This window comes from Anser brachyrhynchus (genome assembly GCF_964034855.1).
Source record: "Anser brachyrhynchus genome assembly, chromosome: 30".
NCBI lineage: Eukaryota > Metazoa > Chordata > Aves > Anseriformes > Anatidae > Anser > Anser brachyrhynchus.
Genome location: NC_137723.1, coordinates 618,910 through 641,974, shown reverse-complemented (window position 1 = coordinate 641,974; position 23,065 = coordinate 618,910). Strand labels below are relative to the sequence as shown.

The window sequence follows — 23,065 nt, the reverse complement described above, 5'->3', positions numbered from 1 at the left end:
TTTAGAGACCTTAATATCCAACTACAATCTACAACTAAAATGGTGCTACAAAATCGATTGGCATTAGATACACTGTTATTAAAGGAACATGGAGTATGTGGATTTCTAAAAGATCATATTGATCATTGCTGCATCCACATTTCAAATGTGACTATTGATGTAGAACATGTCATAGAACAACTGGCTCGAGTGGAACAAGATGCAGAACAGGAAGAGAAAGATATGACAACAAGCTGGTTGGATAAAATTTTTAGTGGATGGAATATTAGTAATTGGGTTAAGTCCTTACTGGAGACAATAATTATATTGGTGATTGTAGGGGTAATAATTTGGTTAACATTTATAATGCTGAAAAGTCTGATTCTAAGGAAGACAACCTGGAACCGGACAGTGATGCAAACTATTGCTCGGCAAATGGAACCACATCCTCAATATCCTCCACCGGCATCTAACAACTTTGGATTTCAGAGAAAGAATCTGAGGAACCCAGGATGTGAAATGGAATGAAAACCGAATAGACAAGATCAGTTTCAGATCAAGTGAACCCAACCAGAAGGGTGAACGTAACATAAATTGGACTGGCGTACGCTTCGCTGGGTTAGAAACTGGCTGGATGGCCGGGCCCAGAGAGTTGTGGTGAATGGAGTCAAATCTGGTTGGAGGCCGGTCACTAGTGGAGTCCCCCAGGGCTCGGTACTGGGGCCGGTCCTCTTTAATATCTTTATTGATGATCTGGATGAGGGCGTCCAGTGCACCCTCAGTAAGTTTGCAGATGACACCAAGCTAAGTGCGTGTGTCGATCTGCTCGAGGGCAGGAAGGCTCTGCAGGAGGATCTGCATAGGCTGGAGCGATGGGCTGAGGTCAACTGCATGAAGTTCAACAAGGCCAAGTGCCGGGTCCTGCACCTGGGCTGCAACAACCCCAAGCAGAGCTACAGGCTGGGAGATGAGTGGCTGGAAAGCTGCCTGGCCGAGAAGGACCTGGGAGTATTGGTGGATAGTCGGCTGAATATGAGCCAGCAGTGTGCCCAGGTGGCCAAGAAGGCCAACGGCATCCTGGCCTGTATAAGAAGCAGTGTGGCCAGCAGGTCGAGGGAAGTGATTGTGCCCCTGTACTCGGCTCTGGTGAGGCCGCACCTCGAGTACTGTGTTCAGTTTTGGGCCCCTCGCTACAGGAAGGACATGGACGTGCTCGAGCGAGTCCAGAGAAGGGCGACCAAGCTTGTGAGGGGTCTGGAGAACAAGTCTTACGAGGAGCGGCTGAGGGAGCTGGGCTTGTTCAGCCTGGAGAAGAGGAGGCTCAGGGGCGACCTCATCGCTCTCTACAGTTACCTGAAAGGAGGCTGTAGAGAGGTGGGGGTTGGTCTATTCTCCCACGTGCCTGGTGACAGGACGAGGGGGAATGGGCTAAAGTTGCGACAGGGGAGTTTTAGGTTGGATGTTAGGAAGTACTTCTTTACCGAAAGGGTTATTAAGCATTGGAACGGGCTGCCCAGGGAGGTGGTGGAGTCACCATCCCTGGAGGTCTTTAAAAGACGTTTAGATGTAGAGCTTAGTGATATGGTTTAGTGGAGTACTTAGTGTTAGGTCGGAGGTTGGACTCGATGATCTTGAGGTCTCTTCCAACCTAGAAAAATCTGTGAATCTGTGAATCTGTGAATAAAGCAGAAGTGGTGGACTTAAGAAATGTTGTGACAATCCTAATCTTTGTAATTTCCTTGATTCTTAATGATGTAATTTTCCGTGATTATATTATTGGTGAGCACTGAGTGTAAAATATTTTAGTTAGTTAGTGAAAGCATTTGCCCTCCTCGAAAGGAGTGAAATGCTTTCAAAGGGGGGAAATGTTAGTAATAGAAGAAGAAATAATACAATATTGTTTAGTATGTTACATTTGCGATGTACTGTTCCGAGGCTGCGCTTGGAAGAAACAAAATATATGTGCAAGGGTAACATGAGAATGCACCAATTCATGATGAGGAGTAAGGAGGATTAAAAGAATGCTCAATTTGCAAGACATCTAGATAACTGGGGCTTCTTGGACTCTGGGAACTGGGTCAAACCAACCTTGCGGTTTGGACTGAGACCAAGGGCTCAGAGAGCATGCGTGAAAAGGAAAGGTTAAAAAGTTCAACTCTGATGAAGACATCTTACTTCATCCCGACAACCACCTGGACGACCACCAGAGAGTAATACGCAAGCGCAGAAGGACTGATAATTAGCATACGAAGCAAGGCTAGGCGGAGCTAGGAAATGAATATGCATAGATGAGTTGTGAAACCTAATGCATATGTAGTATCTTAGGGGATAAAAGAGAACTAAGAAAACAAATCAGACGAAGTTAGATTTGGGCAGGCATGCCCCTAACTTCCGGCGCCTAATAAAGCACCTTCATATAATCACTTTGTGGATTATGTGTTTTCATGAACGCTAACAGGGTTGTGTGCCAAACATGCCTCCGCCCAGAAAACAAGCACTGGGCTGGAATTGACACCAGAAACAAACCCTCCTTGCACCTTTCCTGTCCTTCCATCTTTCATTTTAAGAAAGCAGGCCCCAGTGAAAACACAAGCTCTGGGACAAATCAGGTATTTTATTCTTCCCCTTCCCTTTCCCTTTTACACCGCCAAGAAAAGGCATTTGCCAGACAAGGGATGAAATGCTCGGTTTTATCCGAGGGTAGTCTCTTCCACATGCCTTCTCAGAAATTACTGAGAGGAACACGTGCAGACACACACAAACAATATTTTTGCAGTTTCCTTAGGAAATGGGTTAAAAAAGCTGTTTGCAGCAAGAGCGGAAAGAGAAAACTAAACATAGTGAGAGATTTTCTTTTGTTCGCAAGGAAAGAGCATCCAAAGCCCATGGGTGTAAGACCCTTATCTGGGTGGTGCTATGGATGCCTTCTCCTTTGGAAACTCTCCCTTTGTCATGAGAAGCCTCTGGGGACTCCTCCATTCTCAAGGTCTCTCCCAGTGTGGGTTTTCCCCATGAGAAATGAGGTGCAAGGCCTGAAAAAATCTCTTCCTGCAGGCAAGACACTTGTAGGCTCTTTCTCCCACCTGGATTTGCTGATATTTAATGAGTTCATGCTGTGGCTGAAGCTCTTCCTGCACCTGGGGCATTTGTAAGCGCTTCTTCCCAGCATGCGGTCTGTCATGGGTGAGGATCTCCTAGCTCTGGATGTACCTCTTCCTTAAGTCAAGGCACTCTCCCCTCTGTTGGGTTGCTCTTATTTTCTAGGGAATGAGCTCCAGCTGAAGTTCTTCCCATTATCCCTGCAGACATGCTTTCTTCCTTTCTTTCCAGCCAAGGTTTCTTTTGGATCTTCATGCACTGACCCACAGCATATGGGTTTATCCAGAGGCGAGCAGAGGTGACTTTCCTGGGCTCTTTGAGTGAAGACTCACTTTCCTGGGTGACTTTCCTCATACCGTCATACCCTCATACCCTCATTTCCTCGTCCCCTGGGAGAAATGTGCTTCTGATCTACCTACCAACATCCCAAGGGCTTCCAGTGGCTTAGCCACAGCCAGCTCTGGGCTCTCCTTTGTGTGGTCACTTGGCACCCCATCTCCAGCTGAAAAGGGGAGCAATATGGGTAATTCCCACACCGGGGACAAAGCAGGAACAGGATATATTTGTCCCAGAACACCCACGAGAACCTAAGGCCAGGAAGGGTGATACGGTCCAGCCAAAGGATGGGAAAACTCCAAGGCACGCCGGTCACAAGCCAAAATGGGGTCTGCCTTATCCAAGTGAGTCAAAGTGAAACTGGGAGCATTTCCTTATGCAGAGGTGTGGGAATTGTGACTTTTTTCTGTGCCTTGATGTGTCATTTGTGAATCTTGGCAGGATGTTGCTTGCTCAGATGGAGATTGGAAGTGTTGCCTGCCTTGGTCTGGGATGAGCATCACCAAAACTCTGGACTCCTTACCCAGCACTGCTCTGACTTCTTAGCTCTCCTGCATGACATCTCACAAAGGTTCACTTGCAGCTGGCCAGCTGGTCCCCATGGGCTCTTGTGATAGGAGCAGTGAGCTGGGCACTGCCAAAATAGGAGCCTGGCTACAAGGATAGAGGAGAGCAGAGAGCATCAGCTGGCTTTTCCTGTTTCCCTTTTCCTTTCCAGACTCTTCTATCAGCATCCCTACACCCTTTGCATCCCAGAGGAGGTGAAGGCATTGGGGAATCTCCTAAGCTGCTCAAAGAAGATGGAGCAAATGCATCATTCCCTGCTGGGCTCACAGCGATATCTCCCAAGAAACGCGCCGGCAAATATCTTCCTGACACCTAGAGTTCTCTACTGTCTGCACCAGGATAAACCACGGCTTCAAGGCTCAAGGATGGGAGTTTGCTCTTTGTTGGGTTTTTATGCTGGGTTTCACGGTAGAAACTTCAAATCTCTCTCTTGCGGCTTCTGGGACTTGGTATTTACTGCTGTTACCAAACCATTGAGCAGCAACTCCCCTAAAGGTGATGGGAAAAAAGGTGACGTGCAAGGAATCCCAGAGAATATTTTACGCAGTGATAAACAGAATAAGGATGGGAAGAGGGGATTGGATCTGCCCAACAGCCATCGTTGGATGCCCACACTAGGGACAGGGTTTCTCTCTCTCTGCTCTCAGCCATATGCACCATTCCCTGAAGGGCTCTCAGTGATATCTCCCAGGTAACACAGCCTGGGAAAACATCTTCTTACACCTAGTGCTCCCTGCTGTTTGCACGGGGCTAAACCTCGGCTTCAAGTTTCGGGGGAGGGAGTTTGATCTGCAGGAGGGTTTGAAGATGAGTTTGCCACAGGGCTCTTCCTCTGCTCAAGGTATCTGTAAGGCTCTCTTCTGTGTGGATCTAGAATTGGGTGACCAGGTTCGAGCTCGGGCAGAAGCTCGACCCACACTCAGGGCACTACTACGGCTTGTCTCCTTTGTGGACGCGCTTGTGGGATCTAAGTTCAGAACTGCTTTTGAAGCCCTTTGCACACTCAGGGCACTTGTAGGGTCTCTCTCCTGTGTGGATCCGTTTGTGCAAATTGAGTACAGAACTCCTTTTGAAGCTCTTCTCACAATCAGGGCACTTGTAGGGTCTCTCTCCTGTGTGGATCCGTTTGTGCAACTTGAGTACAGAACTCGTTTTGAAGCTCTTCTCACAATCAGGGCACTTGTAGGGTCTCTCTCCTGTGTGGGTCAGTTTGTGCACAAGGAGATGAGAACTGCTTCTGAAGCTCTTCCCACACTCGGGGCACTTGTAGGGCTTCTCTCCTGTGTGAATGTGCTGGTGGTAGGTAAGATCTGCTCTTCTTCTGAAGCTCTTCTCACACTGTGAGCACTTGTAAGGTCTCTCTCCTGTGTGAAAGCGCTGATGGTAGGAGAGTTCAGAGCTGCTTCTGAAGCTCTTCTCACACTGTGAGCACTTGTAGGGTCTCTCTCCTGTGTGGATGCGCTGGTGGATAATAACCTTGGACCTGCATTTGAAGCTCTTGTCACAATCAGGGCACTTGTAGGGTCTCTCTCCTGTGTGGATCCGTTTGTGCAACTTGAGTACAGAACTGCTTTTGAAGCTCTTCTCACAATCAGGGCACTTGTAGGGTCTCTCTCTTGAGTGGATGCGCTGGTGGATAATAACCTCGGACCTGCTTTTGAAGCTCTTCTCACAATCAGGGCACTTGCAGGGTCTCTCTCCTGTGTGGATCCGTTTGTGTAACTTGAGTACAGAACTCCTTTTGAAGCTCTTCTCACAATCAGGGCACTTGTAGGGTCTCTCTCTTGAGTGGATGCGCTGGTGCTTAATTACCTCGGACCTGCTTCTGAAGCTCTTCTCACAATCAGGGCACTTGTAGGGTCTCTCTCTTGTGTGGGTTACTTTGTGCAAAAGGAGTAGAGAACTGCTTCTGAAGCTCTTCCCACACTCAGGGCACTTGTAGGGCTTCTCTCCTGTGTGAAAGTGCTGGTGGTAGGTAAGATCTGCTCTTCTTCTGAAGCTCTTCTCACACTGTGAGCACTTGTAAGGTCTCTCTCCTGTGTGAAAGCGGTGATGGTAGGTGAGTTCAGAGCTGCTTCTGAAGCTCTTCTCACACTGTGAGCACTTGTAGGGTCTCTCTCCTGTGTGAAAGCGCTGGTGGTAGGTGAGCTGTGAACTGCATTTGAAGCTCTTCTCACACTGTGAGCACTTGTAAGGTCTCTCTCCTGTGTGAGAGCAGTGGTGGTAAGTGAGGTTAGAGTTTCTTCTGAAGCTCTTCCCACACTCAGGGCACTTGTAGGGTCTCTCTCCTGTGTGGATCCGTTTGTGCAACTCGAGTACAGAACTGCTTTTGAAGCTCTTGTCACAATCAGGGCACTTGTAGGGTCTCTCTCCTGTGTGGATGCGCTGGTGGATAATAACCTCGGACCTGCATTTGAAGCTCTTGTCACAATCAGGGCACTTGCAGGGTCTCTCTCCTGTGTGGATCCGTTTGTGCAACTTGAGTACAAAACTCCTTTTGAAGCTCTTCTCACAATCAGGGCACTTGTAGGGTCTCTCTCCTGTGTGGATCCGTTTGTGCAACTCGAGTACATAACTCCTTTTGAAGCTCTTCTCACAATCAGGGCACTTGTAGGGTCTCTCTGCTGTGTGGGTTACTTTGTGCAAAAGGAGTTGAGAACTGCTTCTGAAGCTCTTCCCACACTCAGGGCACTTGTAGGGCTTCTCGCCTGTGTGAAAGTGCTGGTGGTAGGTAAGATCTGCTCTTCTTCTGTAGCTCTTCTCACACTGTGAGCACTTGTAAGGTCTCTCTCCTGTGTGAAAGCGCTGATGGTAGATGAGTTCAGAGCTGCTTCTGAAGCTCTTCTCACACTGTGAGCACTTGTAGGGTCTCTCTCCTGTGTGGATGCGCTGGTGCTTAACGAGATGGGAATGACTTTTAAAGATTCTTCCACACTCATCACATTGGTTCTCCATTTTCTTCTGGCAGCCTTGCTTCTTTGTCAGTTCTTTAGGCTCTTTTTGACCTTTGCTGCCATCTAGGGGATTCCTTGCTCGATTTCCTGGATGGGTTTTCAGTGGCTTCTTGAGATGCTTTCCATGCTCCAGGCCCTTTTGGACGCCCCTCCTGATTTTTCCCACAGAGTCACCATTCAACTGCCTTTGGGCCATGCCACTTTTCTGAAGAGTCTCCTTTGCTTTTGGGATCCTGTCACCTGCTGGATGACAGAGGAAATCCAGAACCAGCCCATAGTGCCCATAATATTGCCCAGGCAGAGATCTCTGATCCTCTCATCTTGGCTTTTGCCAACCCCAATCTCCTCCTTTCCTCCACCACCTCACCTGCGCTGAGGTCTCCTGTCACATCCTCCACGCCATGCAGATCTGGGATCCAGGGATCTTCCCCTTCTTCAAGCTGAGAGATCACCACGGGTTTGGGGGACGGAAGTAATCCTTAAATGACATAAACAGAGGAGATGAGAGCATTTGGAGGGCCACTAAGATGATCAGAGGGCTGGAGCACCTCTCCTATGCATAAAGGTGGCGGAAACTGGGCTTGTTTAGCTTGAAGAAGAGAAGGCTCCAGGGAGACCTCATTGCGGCCTTCCAGTAGCTGAAGGCAGTGTATAAACTGGGGGGGGAACGCCTGTTTACATGTGTTGCTAGTGATAGGACAAGGGGGGATGGTTTTAAACTAAGACAGGGGAGATTTAGGTTGGAAATTACGAGAAAGGTTTTCACTCAGAGGGTGGTGAGGCACTGGAACAGGGTGCCCAGGGAGGTTGTGGATGCCCCATCCCTGGAGGCATTCAAGGCCAGGCTTGATGCGACTCTGGGCAGCCTGCTCTAGTGGTTGGCAAACCTGCCCAGAGCAGGGGGGTTGAAACTAGATGATCTTTAAGGTCCTTTTCAACACAGGCCATTCTATGACCCTATGATTTCCATGGGTTTGACACAGCTGCTAAGTGTCCACGTGTACTATGTTAGCACTCCCTTCTTGTAAAGCCACATTTATGGCCCAGCATCATTCAAGCCAACAACATAGACTAGCTTCATTTGAAGACAGCAAGGCTTTTCCGTCTCTGAAATTACTGCAGGGACTTATTTATTTTCCTTATTTTTTACCTACTTGTTCAACGCAGTTGACTTCAAGAAGCTTTAGGGGAAAACTGAGGAAGGCAATGCTGAGAAGGAAGATTTACATGCAACCACCAAGAAAAGCTCTTTTATACGTATGTACATATAACTATATATATATATAGTTATATATATTATTATATTATATTATTACATATTCTAATAAACAGCATAATTATATATATTATATTATTGTATCATTATATATATGTTATAGTGGATAACACACTAATGCCTTCTTAAATTCATGCTTATCCTCTTTGTGTGTGCTTTTAGGTTTTTTTTATTTATTATTTTATAATTCTGTATGCAGTTAATAATTGCATTGTGTTTATTATATGTCCTGCTCACAGAGGCTTCTTGTACACCGCCAAGGCTGCCCTAATGAGGAGAAAAGGAAGCAAAGCCCTCACCCAGTGAAGTTACGGACGCGTACGTCTCCAGCATCACGTCCCGGTAGAGCGCTCGCTGTGCAGGATCCAGCAGCTCCCACTCCTCCCTGCTGAAATACACGGCCACCTCCACGAAGGTCACGGGTTCCTGCAAGCAAAGAGGCTCCATGTAGAAGCAGCCTGTTGATGACAGAAGCTCCAGTCCCAGTGGCTTCTCTGTGCCCAGCACACAAATGCTGGCTGAGGGCATCTCATCTTCCCCCTGCATTCACATCCCTTCCCCCCTGGCGTCTCCTGGCTGCTTCTCCAAGCCCCTACCTCAGCTGGATGTGCCATGGCCATTTCCTGCCCTCCTGCAGGCTGCAACAATCACAGGTGAAAGGTAGATGTCAAACTGGAACCTGCTGGGACAAGAGAAATGGCACGGTAGGTTTAGGGGAATACAGCAGTCCCTGTCCCTGTCCCTCCCCAGCCCTAGTCCAGCTGCAGGCCATTGCTTGGAAGTAAAAGCCATCTGGGCCGCAGATTTAAGAAAGGAAAAATCTGCTGCACATCAGCAGTAGTCACAGAGGAGGGAGAAAACGAGATGAAAACAACCCTGCAGACACTAAGGTCAGTGAAGAAAGAGGAAGGAGGTGCTCCAGGCACCAGGACAGAATTTCCCCTGAAGCCTGTGGCCGGGACCACGGTGAAGCAGGCTGTCCTGCTGCAGCCCACGATGTGGCAGAGTGGATCAGCTCTCTAAACTGCAGCCCACTGAGGAGCTCATGCTGGGGCAGGTGGATGTGGCCTAAGAGGGGGCTGCAACCCACGGAGAGCTGCCCTTTGCCCCGTCGCGTTTGACTGTGATATTTATCGGTAAGTGATCTCCCCTGTCCCTGTCTCAACCCACGAGCTGTGAGGTTGTTCTTGTTTCAGAGTATTTTCTTCCTCTGACCCATTCAAGAGGAGCACTGAGTGAGTCCAGTGCCTAAGCTGGTGGAAATGCTGACCATGCCTGAGGGAGGACCAGCAGCTGCCTGTAAAATGGGCCTTCATTTGCAGGCAGATCCTGAACAGCAGCCTTGGGAAGCATTTGCAGAAAAAAGAAAGCCAAGTCCTGTAGTTAAGGAGTAGCACAAGCCCCAGAACAAGCAAGCAAGGAAACCATGTGCTGGCAGAACAAAAGGTAACATCAGAAGAGCCACTAGAGGAAGATCTTGCCTGCTGGATCCCCTAAAGACATGTAGGGGGTGGAGAGGAAAATTCCTTACCCGGAGGTTTTAGCTTGAGACAGAGAACAGGAGGCAGGCAAATATTTATAGCATGCAGGAATCCATACATGCAAAGGATTCATTTAATGTCAGGTGTGTGTGTGCCTCTTAGAAATATAGTCCCAGATATATTATTAGAGATTCAACAGGTCAGCAAAGCATGCTGATAGTCCCTGCTCGCTTCTTTATTTTCCCAGCTCCAACCCCCTCCTGTGCCCCCTCAGAAACCTCACAAACAGAGTCTAAACCAAAGCTCAGGAAACAACACTGCAGATCCGGAGCCTTCCTGCTGAGGACTTGCACCCGCTTTTACAGGGCCCAGCTAATCTCTTGGCTGCAGCCAGGAGAGGAGCAGCGAGCCATGAGCTGCATGCTTTGGGTCGGGACAGCTATCTCCCACCCTTGAACACCAAGATGGGTCAGATCCTGCTTTTCCTTTCCCCTTTTCCATGACCTTCCAAGTCTGGTGCTGAACTTTAGATGCTCAGGTGGTGCTAAGCACCATGCCAGTCCCTGTCTCAAAGGGGGAATCATGTGGAAAAGGAAAAACCCTGCCTCTTCTCTGCACAAGCAATGAAGAGGACCTACCTCGAGTCCACTATAGGCTGCTCCCACCCTCGTTGCAGGCAGCCAGGCTCCTCTGAGTCGTGTAGGCTGGAGGATGCAAGTGTCCTGAGGCTGGACCCAGCTGCAGGATGGCCGTGGTGCACCTCCTGCAACCAAGACGCTGCCTGGGTGGCGTCCAGACAGGCTCTCACTTGCCTTACAGGGCGCCCCTCCGAGGGCTGCTGGTGGGCGGGGAGCTGTGAGCTGCACCAAAGGCTTTTCCCCCCACTGAGCACCCTGGGAGAGCCCAGACTCTCAGGCTCTTCCTGTGGGGGGGCATTTCCATGCCCTGGGACTCTGTTTGCACCCCGCCCAAGGTACCGGACCCCTCATCAGCTCTGTTGGAGGAGCTCTGGGCTGCAGCTCAGCCTTGGCCATGGCTCCTCCTGATGTGCAGCATGGCTTCCTGGCCCCGAACCAGAATGTGTTGTGAAGCTGCGGCACAGAAAATCAAAGAGGTCGGTTAGGGATTGACCTCGGCCTTCTCGGTTGGCTGCCCCAGAGCATGCCACTATGTGAGGAAAGGGTTAAGCGCTCTGCCCTGCTCAGCCTTCCCTGCTGTGCACGGAAAGAGTTAACTCTCCTAGAAGCAGGCCACTGATGGCTTTGTCTCTGCCCAGAGCTGCAAGCAAAGGCCTGAGCACTTTGCTGGGATGTAGTAGGGGCAACAGCCCACTAGGTGACACGAGACCCCAGGTCCTGTTCTGAGATGACTTCTACCCTGGAGAAGAGCAAGATCTCAGGGGACATCAACATACGACTGCAGGCAAGCCAAGGCCCTGCTCCTGCCCTGCTGTGCCTGGCAATGAGGGAAGGCATTGCCAGGGTCAGGATGGGTTTAATGGTGTGACTGGGGGTGTTTGCACCGCCCTGTGCTGCAAGCTGTATATGAGCTGCTGCTAATTGCTCTCTTCCTGTCCTTTCCCTAGTGGAGGAGGGGGTCTCATGGTCATAACTAAACTTCAGAACAACTTTGTAAATCTGTCCTTGGGGGCTGTTTCATCCTTTGTCGAAAAACATCCTGAGTCATTTTTGTGACAACTGATAGCTCCTTTCATCCCTTGCTCTTTACCTGGATTTTTCCTTTTTTTTTTTTTTTTTTTTTTTTCCATTTTCATCAAGGGAAGATTAAAATCCTCCTGCTCCCCTCAACTATCTCACAAAAATGTGTCAAGAGCGAAGAAGAGCTCGAGGAAATCTATATCCAGGTAGCATATTTTTTACTACAGGTGAGCTCATTGCAATACTTGCAGGAGCGGTGGACACCAGAAACTGAGCCCTGCAAATCTCACTACTGCAGGAGCAGCTTCTTGTGAGGAAGTGCACAACAGTCACCACCACCCACTCAGTAGGCCACGTTTGTTTCTCGGGAAGAGGGTCGAGTTGCACAGCTTTTTCTTCCCAGCCTCACAACCTGCCACTGGCACTAAAACAGGGAACAAGGTAAGATAAAGGATGTTGATTCTGTAGGTCTTAGCTAGCACAACTGTATGTTAACGACCACAAAGATAAGGGAGTAAAAGACTGTTTGCACAGATAAAGGAACCAGAGGGAACTGGCTTGACTGCTGAAGTCTGTCAAAGAAAGGAAACATCAGAGGTTTAGTAGCGAGGTAGCCTTCTGGCCTTCATCAAAACACCACCAGAGTAAGCTGGAAGACCACGCAAGGAGACCAGTATGCATGCGAATAGGGGAGGGAACCTATGTTAATGATTCTTCGGAGACCTGATGAATAGGCAAGAGACTTGTGGAAAATTGAATGAATATGTATATATACCCCTAATATATGCACACAGCTAGTAACACTTGGTGCACAAGCTAGGTGAAGTTAACCTCCTTGCGCCCAGTGCCTGTGCGCAGCACGGAGTAAACATGCCTGCTTTATAACCATTCCGAGGTTATAGAGTCTGATTTCCTCAACTGAACAGGACTTGGGGTCTTGTATCACCTAGTGGGTTGTTGCCCCTACTACATCCCAGCAAAGTGCTCAGGCCTTTGCTTGCAGCTCTGGGCAGAGACAAAGCCATCAGTGGCCTGCTTCTAGGAGAGTTAACTCTTTCCGTGCACAGCAGGGAAGGCTGAGCAGGGCAGAGCGCTTAACCCTTTCCTCACATAGTGGCATGCTCTGGGGCAGCCAACCGAGAAGGCCGAGGTCAATCCCTAACCGACCTCTTTGATTTTCTGTGCCGCAGCTTCACAACACATTCTGGTTCGGGGCCAGGAAGCCATGCTGCACATCAGGAGGAGCCATGGCCAAGGCTGAGCTGCAGCCCAGAGCTCCTCCAACAGAGCTGATGAGGGGTCAGGTACCTTGGGCGGGGTGCAAACAGAGTCCCAGGGCATGGAAATGCCCCCCCACAGGAAGAGCCTGAGAGTCTGGGCTCTCCCAGGGTGCTCAGTGGGGGGAAAAGCCTTTGGTGCAGCTCACAGCTCCCCGCCCACCAGCAGCCCTCGGAGGGGCGCCCTGTAAGGCAAGTGAGAGCCTGTCTGGACGCCACCCAGGCAGCGTCTTGGTTGCAGGAGGTGCACCACGGCCATCCTGCAGCTGGGTCCAGCCTCAGGACACTTGCATCCTCCAGCCTACACGACTCAGAGGAGCCTGGCTGCCTGCAACGAGGGTGGGAGCAGCCTATAGTGGACTCGAGGTAGGCCCTCTTCATTGCTTGTGCAGAGAAGAGGCAGGGTTTTTCCTTTTCCACATGATTCCCCCTTTGAGACGGGGACTGGCATGGTGCTTAGCACCACCTGAGCATCTAAAGTTCAGCACCAGACTTGGAAGGTGATGCAAAAGGGGAAAGGAAAAGCAGGATCTGACCCATCTTGGTGTTCAAGGGTGGGAGATAGCTGTCCCGACCCAAAGCATGCAGCTCATGGCTCGCTGCTCCTCTCCTGGCTGCAGCCAAGAGATTAGCTGGGCCCTGTAAAAGCGGGTGCAAGTCCTCAGCAGGAATGCTCCGGATCTGCAGTGTTGTTTCCTGAGCTTTGGTTTAGACTCTGTTTGTGAGGTTTCTGAGGGGGCGCAGGAAGGGGTTGGAGCTGGGAAAATAAAGAAGTGAGCAGGGACTATCAGCATGCTTTGCTGACCTGTTGAATCTCTAATAATATATCTGGGACTATATTTCTAACAGGCACACACACCTGACATTAAATGAATCCTTTGCATGTATGGATTCCTGCATGCTATAAATATTTGCCTGCCCCCTGTTCTCTGTCTCAAGCTAAAACCTCCGGGTAAGGAATTTTCCTCTCCACCCCCTACATGTCTTTAGGGGATCCAGCAGGCAAGATCTTCCTCTAGTGGCTCTTCTGATGTTACCTTTTGTTCTGCCAGCACGTGGTTTCCTTGCTTGCTTGTTCTGGGGCTTGTGCTACTCCTTAACTACAGGACTTGGCTTTCTTTTTTCTGCAAATGCTTCCCAAGGCTGCTGTTCAGGATCTGCCTGCAAATGAAGGCCCATTTTACAGGCAGCTGCTGGTCCTCCCTCAGGCATGGTCAGCATTTCCACCAGCTTAGGCACTGGACTCAGTGCTCCTCTTGAATGGGTCAGAGGAAGAAAATACTCTGAAACAAGAACAACCTCACAGCTCGTGGGTTGAGACAGGGACAGGGGAGATCACTTACCGATAAATATCACAGTCAAACGCGACGGGGCAAAGGGCAGCTCTCCGTGGGTTGCAGCCCCCTCTTAGGCCACATCCGCCTGCCCCAGCATGAGCTCCTCAGTGGGCTGCAGTTTAGAGAGCTGATCCACTCTGCCACATCGTGGGCTGCAGCAGGACAGCCTGCTTCACCGTGGTCCCGGCCACAGGCTTCAGGGGAAATTCTGTCCTGGTGCCTGGAGCACCTCCTTCCTCTTTCTTCACTGACCTTAGTGTCTGCAGGGTTGTTTTCATCTCGTTTTCTTCCTCCTCTGTGACTACTGCTGATGTGCAGCAGTTTTTTCCTTCCCTAAATCTGCGGCCTGTTACACATTACTTCTGGTAGAAATCATTCCCGACACATCGTGGGTAAGGTAGATCGAATTTCAATTTATTTGAGCATTTCAGCAAGCAGCAATAAGTAAAACAGCGCTGGGCGGCCGGGGAGTCTCCTGCTCCGCCAACGGCGCGCACCTCAGCCCGCCAGTCTCGATTTATAGCCTAGTAGTTCCGGGTTTAGTGGCACCTCCTGGTGTCTTCTGCGACTGCGCGGCCTGTTGCTAGGGGGTCTTCGTCAGTCCTCTGGTGGTCGCGGGGATGAAGATCGTCGTCTTCCTCTGCGTTTGGGTCATGACTTTGCTGCAGTATGTGTGTTCTCATGCGAGGGGGAATGCCATTTTGCCCTTATTTGGAGCAGGTTTCTACTGCAATTGTTAACTTAACAGGAAGTTCCCATACTTGCTTTTTTCCTTCAACAGGATATTGGGGGTATAAGCAGTCAGCTGTTGAAACCTCCCATCAGCAACATTTAATGAACAAACAAGGCTTACACTTACACATTACACGGCCCAGATGGCTTTTACCCCCAAGCAATGGCCTGCAGCTGGACTAGGGCTGGGGAGGGACAGGGACAGGGACTGCTGTATTCCCCTAAACCTACCGTGCCATTTCTCTTGTCCCAGCAGGTTCCAGTTTGACATCTACCTTTCACCTGTGATTGTTGCAGCCTGCAGGAGGGCAGGAAATGGCCATGGCACATCCAGCTGAGGTAGGGGCTTGGAGAAGCAGCCAGGAGAGGCCAAGGGGGAAGGGATGTGAATGCAGGGGGAAGATGAGATGCCCTCAGCCAGCATTTGTGTGCTGGGCACAGAGAAGCCACTGGGACTGGAGCTTCTGTCATCAACAGGCTGCTTCTACATGGAGCCTCTTTGCTTGCAGGAACCCGTGACCTTCGTGGAGGTGGCCGTGTATTTCAGCAGGGAGGAGTGGGAGCTGCTGGATCCTGCACAGCGAGCGCTCTACCGGGACGTGATGCTGGAGACGTACACGTCCGTAACTTCACTGGGTGAGGGCTTTGCTTCCTTTTCTCCTCATTAGGGCAGCCTTGGCGGTGTACAAGAAGCCTCTGTGAGCAGGACATATAATAAACACAATGCAATTATTAACTGCATACAGAATTATAAAATAATAAATAAAAAAAACCTAAAAGCACACACAAAGAGGATAAGCATGAATTTAAGAAGGCATTAGTGTGTTATCCACTATAACATATATATAATGATACAATAATATAATATATATAATTATGCTGTTTATTAGAATATGTAATAATATAATATAATAATATATATAACTATATATATATATAGTTATATGTACATACGTATAAAAGAGCTTTTCTTGGTGGTTGCATGTAAATCTTCCTTCTCAGCATTGCCTCCCTCAGTTTTCCCCTAAAGCTTCTTGAAGTCAACTGCATTGAACAAGTAGGTAAAAAATAAGGAAAATAAATAAGTCCCTGCAGTAATTTCAGAGACGGAAGAGCCTTGCTGTCTTCAAATGAAGCTAGTCTATGTTGTTGGCTTGAATGATGCTGGGCCATAAACGTGGCTTTACAAGAAGGGAGTGCTAACATAGTACACGTGGACACTTAGCAGCTGTGTCAAACCCATGGAAATCATAGGGTCATAGAATGGCCTGTGTTGAAAAGGACTTTAAAGATCATCTAGTTTCAACCCCCCTGCTCTGGGCAGGGTTGCCAACCACTAGAGCAGGCTGCCCAGAGTCGCATCAAGCCTGGCCTTGAATGCCTCCAGGGATGGGGCATCCACAACCTCTCTGGGCACCCTGTTCCAGTGCCTCACCACCCTCTGAGTGAAAACCTTTCTCCTAATTTCCAACCTAAATCTCCCCTGTCTTAGTTTAAAACCATCCCCCCTTGTCCTATCACTAGCAACACATGTAAACAGGCGTTCCCCCCCCCAGTTTATACACTGCCTTCAGCTACTGGAAGGCCGCAATGAGGTCTCCCTGGAGCCTTCTCTTCTTCAAGCTAAACAAGCCCAGTTTCCACCACCTTTATGCATAGGAGAGGTGCTCCAGCCCTCTGATCATCTTAGTGGCCCTCCAAATGCTCTCATCTCCTCTGTTTATGCCATTTAAGGATTACCTCCATCCCCCAAACCCGTGGTGATCTCTCAGCTTGAAGAAGGGGAAGATCCCTGGATCCCAGATCTGCATGGCGTGGAGGATGTGACAGGAGACCTCAGCGCAGGTGAGGTGGTGGAGGAAAGGAGGAGATTGGGGTTGGCAAAAGCCAAGATGAGAGGATCAGAGATCTCTGCCTGGGCAATATTATGGGCACTATGGGCTGGTTCTGGATTTCCTCTGTCATCCAGCAGGTGACAGGATCCCAAAAGCAAAGGAGACTCTTCAGAAAAGTGGCATGGCCCAAAGGCAGTTGAATGGTGACTCTGTGGGAAAAATCAGGAGGGGCGTCCAAAAGGGCCTGGAGCATGGAAAGCATCTCAAGAAGCCACTGAAAACCCATCCAGGAAATCGAGCAAGGAATCCCCTAGATGGCAGCAAAGGTCAAAAAGAGCCTAAAGAACTGACAAAGAAGCAAGGCTGCCAGAAGAAAATGGAGAACCAATGTGATGAGTGTGGAAGAATCTTTAAAAGTCATTCCCATCTCGTTAAGCACCAGCGCATCCACACAGGAGAGAGACCCTACAAGTGCTCACAGTGTGAGAAGAGCTTCAGAAGCAGCTCTGAACTCATCTACCATCAGCGCTTTCACACAGGAGAGAGACCTTACAAGTGCTCACAGTGTGAGAAGAGCTACAGAAGAAGAGCAGATCTTACCTACCACCAGCACTTTCACACAGGCGAGAAGCCCTACAAGTGCCCTGAGTGTGGGAAGAGCTTCAGAAGCAGTTCTCAACTCCTTTTGCACAAAGTAACCCACACAGCAGAGAGACCCTACAAGTGCCCTGATTGTGAGAAGAGCTTCAAAAGGAGTTATGTACTCGAGTTGCACAAACGGATCCACACAGGAGAGAGACCCTACAAGTGCCCTGATTGTGAGAAGAGCTTCAAAAGGAGTTTTGTACTCAAGTTGCACAAACGGATCCACACAGGAGAGAGACCCTACAAGTGCCCTGATTGTGACAAGAGCTTCAAATGCAGGTCCGAGGTTATTATCCACCAGCGCATCCACACAGGAGAGAGACCCTACAAGTGCCCTGATTGTGACAAGAGCTTCAAAAGCAGTTCTGTACTCGAGTTGCACAAACGGATCCACACAGGAGAGAGACCCTACAAGTGCCCTGAGTGTGGGAAGAGCTTCAGAAGAAACTCTAACCTCACTTACCACCACTGCTCTCACACAGGAGAGAGACCTTACAAGTGCTCACAGTGTGAGAAGAGCTTCAAATGCAGTTCACAGCTCACCTACCACCAGCGCTTTCACACAGGAGAGAGACCCTACAAGTGCTCACAGTGTGAGAAGAGCTTCAGAAGCAGCTCTGAACTCACCTACCATCACCGCTTTCACACAGGAGAGAGACCTTACAAGTGCTCACAGTGTGAGAAGAGCTTCAGAAGAAGAGCAGATCTTACCTACCACCAGCACTTTCACACAGGAGAGAAGCCCTACAAGTGCCCTGAGTGTGGGAAGAGCTTCAGAAGCAGTTCTCTACTCCTTTTGCACAAAGTAACCCACACAAGAGAGAGACCCTACAAGTGCCCTGATTGTGAGAAAAGCTTCAAAAGGAGTTATGTACTCGAGTTGCACAAACGGATCCACACAGGAGAGAGACCCTGCAAGTGCCCTGATTGTGAGAAGAGCTTCAGAAGCAGGTCCGAGGTAATTAAGCACCAGCGCATCCACTCAAGAGAGAGACCCTACAAGTGCCCTGATTGTGAGAAGAGCTTCAAAAGGAGTTCTGTACTCAAGTTACACAAACGGATCCACACAGGAGAGAGACCCTGCAAGTGCCCTGATTGTGAGAAGAGCTTCAAAAGCAGGTCCGAGGTTATTATCCACCAGCGCATCCACTCAAGAGAGAGACCCTACAAGTGCCCTGATTGTGAGAAGAGCTTCAAAAGGAGTTCTGTACTCAATTCGCACAAACGGATCCACACAGGAGAGAGACCCTACAAGTGCCCTGATTGTGAGAAGAGCTTCAAAAGCAGTTCTGTACTCAAGTTGCACAAACGGATCCACACAGGAGAGAGACCCTACAAGTGCCCTGATTGTGACAAGAGCTTCAAATGCAGGTCCAAGGTTATTATCCACCAGCGCATCCACACAGGAGAGAGACCCTACAAGTGCTCACAGTGTGAGAAGAGCTTCAGAAGCAGCTCTGAACTCTCCTACCATCAGCGCTTTCACACAGGAGAGAGACCTTACAAGTGCTCACAGTGTGAGAAGAGCTACAGAAGAAGAGCAGATCTTACCTACCACCAGCACTTTCACACAGGCGAGAAGCCCTACAAGTGCCCTGAGTGTGGGAAGAGCTTCAGAAGCAGTTCTCAACTCCTTTTGCACAAAGTAACCCACACAGCAGAGAGACCCTACAAGTGCCCTGATTGTGAGAAGAGCTTCAAAAGGAGTTATGTACTCGAGTTGCACAAACGGATCCACACAGGAGAGAGACCCTACAAGTGCCCTGATTGTGAGAAGAGCTTCAAAAGGAGTTTTGTACTCAAGTTGCACAAACGGATCCACACAGGAGAGAGACCCTACAAGTGCCCTGATTGTGACAAGAGCTTCAAATGCAGGTCCGAGGTTATTATCCACCAGCGCATCCACACAGGAGAGAGACCCTACAAGTGCCCTGATTGTGACAAGAGCTTCAAAAGCAGTTCTGTACTCGAGTTGCACAAACGGATCCACACAGGAGAGAGACCCTACAAGTGCCCTGAGTGTGGGAAGAGCTTCAGAAGAAACTCTAACCTCACTTACCACCACCGCTCTCACACAGGAGAGAGACCTTACAAGTGCTCACAGTGTGAGAAGAGCTTCAAATGCAGTTCACAGCTCACCTACCACCAGCGCTTTCACACAGGAGAGAGACCCTACAAGTGCTCACAGTGTGAGAAGAGCTTCAGAAGCAGCTCTGAACTCATCTACCATCACCGCTTTCACACAGGAGAGAGACCTTACAAGTGCTCACAGTGTGAGAAGAGCTTCAGAAGAAGAGCAGATCTTACCTACCACCAGCACTTTCACACAGGAGAGAAGCCCTACAAGTGCCCTGAGTGTGGGAAGAGCTTCAGAAGCAGTTCTCTACTCCTTTTGCACAAAGTAACCCACACAGCAGAGAGACCCTACAAGTGCCCTGATTGTGAGAAAAGCTTCAAAAGGAGTTATGTACTCGAGTTGCACAAACGGATCCACACAGGAGAGAGACCCTGCAAGTGCCCTGATTGTGAGAAGAGCTTCAGAAGCAGGTCCGAGGTAATTAAGCACCAGCGCATCCACTCAAGAGAGAGACCCTACAAGTGCCCTGATTGTGAGAAGAGCTTCAAAAGGAGTTCTGTACTCAAGTTACACAAACGGATCCACACAGGAGAGAGACCCTGCAAGTGCCCTGATTGTGAGAAGAGCTTCAAAAGCAGGTCCGAGGTTATTATCCACCAGCGCATCCACTCAAGAGAGAGACCCTACAAGTGCCCTGATTGTGAGAAGAGCTTCAAAAGGAGTTCTGTACTCAATTCGCACAAACGGATCCACACAGGAGAGAGACCCTACAAGTGCCCTGAGTGTGAGAAGAGCTTCAAAAGCAGTTCTGTACTCAAGTTGCACAAACGGATCCACACAGGAGAGAGACCCTACAAGTGCCCTGATTGTGACAAGAGCTTCAAATGCAGGTCCAAGGTTATTATCCACCAGCGCATCCACACAGGAGAGAGACCCTACAAGTGCTCACAGTGTGAGAAGAGCTTCAGAAGCAGCTCTGAACTCAGCTACCATCACCGCTTTCACACAGGAGAGAGACCTTACAAGTGCTCACAGTGTGAGAAGAGCTTCAGAAGAAGAGCAGATCTTACCTACCACCAGCACATTCACACAGGAGAGAAGCCCTACAAGTGCCCCGAGTGTGGGAAGAGCTTCAGAAGCAGTTCTCATCTCCTTGTGCACAAACTGACCCACACAGGAGAGAGACCCTACAAGTGCCCTGATTGTGAGAAGAGCTTCAAAAGGAGTTCTGTACTCAATTTGCACAAACGGATCCACACAGGAGAGAGACCCTACAAGTGCCCTGAGTGTGCAAAGGGCTTCAAAAGCAGTTCTGAACTTATATCCCACAAGCGCGTCCACAAAGGAGACAAGCCGTAGTAGTGCCCTGAGTGTGGGTCGAGCTTCTGCCCGAGCTCGAACCTGGTCACCCAATTCTAGATCCACACAGAAGAGAGCCTTACAGATACCTTGAGCAGAGGAAGAGCCCTGTGGCAAACTCATCTTCAAACCCTCCTGCAGATCAAACTCCCTCCCCCGAAACTTGAAGCCGAGGTTTAGCCCCATGCAAACAGCAGGGAGCACTAGGTGTAAGAAGATGTTTTCCCAGGCTGTGTTACCTGGGAGATATCACTGAGAGCCCTTCAGGGAATGGTGCATATGGCTGAGAGCAGAGAGAGAGAAACCCTGTCCCTAGTGTGGGCATCCAACGATGGCTGTTGGGCAGATCCAATCCCCTCTTCCCATCCTTATTCTGTTTATCACTGCGTAAAATATTCTCTGGGATTCCTTGCACGTCACCTTTTTTCCCATCACCTTTAGCGGAGTCGCTGCTCAATGGTTTGGTAACAGCAGTAAATACCAAGTCCCAGAAGCCGCAAGAGAGAGATTTGAAGTTTCTACCGTGAAACCCAGCATAAAAACCCAACAAAGAGCAAACTCCCATCCTTGAGCCTTGAAGCCATGGTTTATCCTGGTGCAGACAGTAGAGAACTCTAGGTGTCAGGAAGATATTTGCCGGCGCGTTTCTTGGGAGATATCGCTGTGAGCCCAGCAGGGAATGATGCATTTGCTCCATCTTCTTTGAGCAGCTTAGGAGATTCCCCAATGCCTTCACCTCCTCTGGGATGCAAAGGGTGTAGGGATGCTGATAGAAGAGTCTGGAAAGGAAAAGGGAAACAGGAAAAGCCAGCTGATGCTCTCTGCTCTCCTCTATCCTTGTAGCCAGGCTCCTATTTTGGCAGTGCCCAGCTCACTGCTCCTATCACAAGAGCCCATGGGGACCAGCTGGCCAGCTGCAAGTGAACCTTTGTGAGATGTCATGCAGGAGAGCTAAGAAGTCAGAGCAGTGCTGGGTAAGGAGTCCAGAGTTTTGGTGATGCTCATCCCAGACCAAGGCAGGCAACACTTCCAATCTCCATCTGAGCAAGCAACATCCTGCCAAGATTCACAAATGACACATCAAGGCACAGAAAAAAGTCACAATTCCCACACCTCTGCATAAGGAAATGCTCCCAGTTTCACTTTGACTCACTTGGATAAGGCAGACCCCATTTTGGCTTGTGACCGGCGTGCCTTGGAGTTTTCCCATCCTTTGGCTGGACCGTATCACCCTTCCTGGCCTTAGGTTCTCGTGTGGGTGTTCTGGGACAAATATATCCTGTTCCTGCTTTGTCCCCGGTGTGGGAATTACCCATATTGCTCCCCTTTTCAGCTGGAGATGGGGTGCCAAGTGACCACACAAAGGAGAGCCCAGAGCTGGCTGTGGCTAAGCCACTGGAAGCCCTTGGGATGTTGGTAGGTAGATCAGAAGCACATTTCTCCCAGGGGACGAGGAAATGAGGGTATGAGGGTATGACGGTATGAGGAAAGTCACCCAGGAAAGTGAGTCTTCACTCAAAGAGCCCAGGAAAGTCACCTCTGCTCGCCTCTGGATAAACCCATATGCTGTGGGTCAGTGCATGAAGATCCAAAAGAAACCTTGGCTGGAAAGAAAGGAAGAAAGCATGTCTGCAGGGATAATGGGAAGAACTTCAGCTGGAGCTCATTCCCTAGAAAATAAGAGCAACCCAACAGAGGGGAGAGTGCCTTGACTTAAGGAAGAGGTACATCCAGAGCTAGGAGATCCTCACCCATGACAGACCGCATGCTGGGAAGAAGCGCTTACAAATGCCCCAGGTGCAGGAAGAGCTTCAGCCACAGCATGAACTCATTAAATATCAGCAAATCCAGGTGGGAGAAAGAGCCTACAAGTGTCTTGCCTGCAGGAAGAGATTTTTTCAGGCCTTGCACCTCATTTCTCATGGGGAAAACCCACACTGGGAGAGACCTTGAGAATGGAGGAGTCCCCAGAGGCTTCTCATGACAAAGGGAGAGTTTCCAAAGGAGAAGGCATCCATGGCACCACCCAGATAAGGGTCTTACACCCATGGGCTTTGGATGCTCTTTCCTTGCGAACAAAAGAAAATCTCTCACTATGTTTAGTTTTCTCTTTCCGCTCTTGCTGCAAACAGCTTTTTTAACCCATTTCCTAAGGAAACTGCAAAAATATTGTTTGTGTGTGTCTGCACGTGTTCCTCTCAGTAATTTCTGAGAAGGCATGTGGAAGAGACTACCCTCGGATAAAACCGAGCATTTCATCCCTTGTCTGGCAAATGCCTTTTCTTGGCGGTGTAAAAGGGAAAGGGAAGGGGAAGAATAAAATACCTGATCTGTCTCAGAGCTTGTGTTTTCACTGGGGCCTGCTTTCTTAAAAGGAAAGATGGAAGGACAGGTAAAGGTGCAAGGAGGGTTTGTTTCTGGTGTCAATTCCAGCCCAGTGCTTGTTTTCTGGG

The 23,065-nt window shown here is 49.4% G+C and overlaps 2 protein-coding genes across 11 annotated transcripts; one reads left to right on the top strand and one right to left on the bottom strand.

Moving 5' to 3' along the window:
* Positions 1-1,660: 1,660 nt before the first annotated feature.
* On the bottom strand, positions 1,661-14,457 carry LOC308184215 (uncharacterized protein). 6 transcript variants are annotated; one of them, XR_013942604.1, is made up of 6 exons: positions 10,331-10,468; positions 8,808-8,890; positions 8,511-8,637; positions 7,303-7,413; positions 4,738-7,178; positions 1,661-4,621 (listed from the first exon to the last, which is right to left on the bottom strand). XR_013942604.1 is itself a non-coding variant. In XM_080571084.1 (5 exons), exons 2-5 carry the CDS (start codon positions 8,829-8,831, stop codon positions 4,912-4,914), a joined length of 2,529 nt encoding a protein of 842 aa, XP_080427210.1. In that variant the 5' UTR covers positions 8,832-8,890; positions 14,325-14,457; the 3' UTR covers positions 1,661-4,911. The 6 variants fall into 6 exon arrangements, 5 of the variants coding, with proteins under 5 accessions (XP_080427210.1, XP_080427209.1, XP_080427208.1 ...); XM_080571084.1 differs by lacking the exon at positions 10,331-10,468 and adding an exon at positions 14,325-14,457 and having other exon boundaries at positions 1,661-7,178; XM_080571083.1 differs by lacking the exon at positions 10,331-10,468 and adding an exon at positions 14,217-14,455 and having other exon boundaries at positions 1,661-7,178.
* LOC308184212 (uncharacterized protein) lies at positions 12,853-22,950 on the top strand. Of its 5 annotated transcripts, none has more exons than XM_080571071.1 (5): positions 12,853-12,993; positions 14,950-15,035; positions 15,206-15,332; positions 16,431-16,541; positions 16,666-22,950. In XM_080571071.1, the coding sequence occupies exons 2-5, from the start codon at positions 15,012-15,014 to the stop codon at positions 20,610-20,612; spliced, it is 4,209 nt and encodes a 1,402-aa protein (XP_080427197.1). In that variant the 5' UTR covers positions 12,853-12,993; positions 14,950-15,011; the 3' UTR covers positions 20,613-22,950. The 5 variants fall into 5 exon arrangements, with proteins under 5 accessions (XP_080427197.1, XP_080427200.1, XP_080427196.1 ...); XM_080571074.1 differs by having other exon boundaries at positions 12,856-12,993; positions 14,953-15,035; positions 16,669-22,950; XM_080571070.1 differs by having other exon boundaries at positions 12,856-12,993; positions 14,953-15,035.
* Positions 22,951-23,065: the final 115 nt, after the last annotated feature.

Excerpts from the sequence above, each read along its gene's own strand:
- LOC308184215 (XM_080571084.1), bottom strand. The coding sequence starts at position 8,831 with ATGGCCATGGCACATCCAGCTGAG. Across the intron at positions 8,638-8,807 it reads CCATGGCACATCCAGCTGAG|GAACCCGTGACCTTCGTGGA; the intron begins GTAGGGGCTTGG and ends CTTTGCTTGCAG. Across the intron at positions 7,179-7,302 it reads GACAGGAGACCTCAGCGCAG|CAGGTGACAGGATCCCAAAA; the intron begins GTGAGGTGGTGG and ends TCTGTCATCCAG.
- LOC308184212 (XM_080571071.1), top strand. The coding sequence starts at position 15,012 with ATGGCCATGGCACATCCAGCTGAG. Across the intron at positions 15,036-15,205 it reads CCATGGCACATCCAGCTGAG|GAACCCGTGACCTTCGTGGA; the intron begins GTAGGGGCTTGG and ends CTTTGCTTGCAG. Across the intron at positions 16,542-16,665 it reads GACAGGAGACCTCAGCGCAG|CAGGTGACAGGATCCCAAAA; the intron begins GTGAGGTGGTGG and ends TCTGTCATCCAG.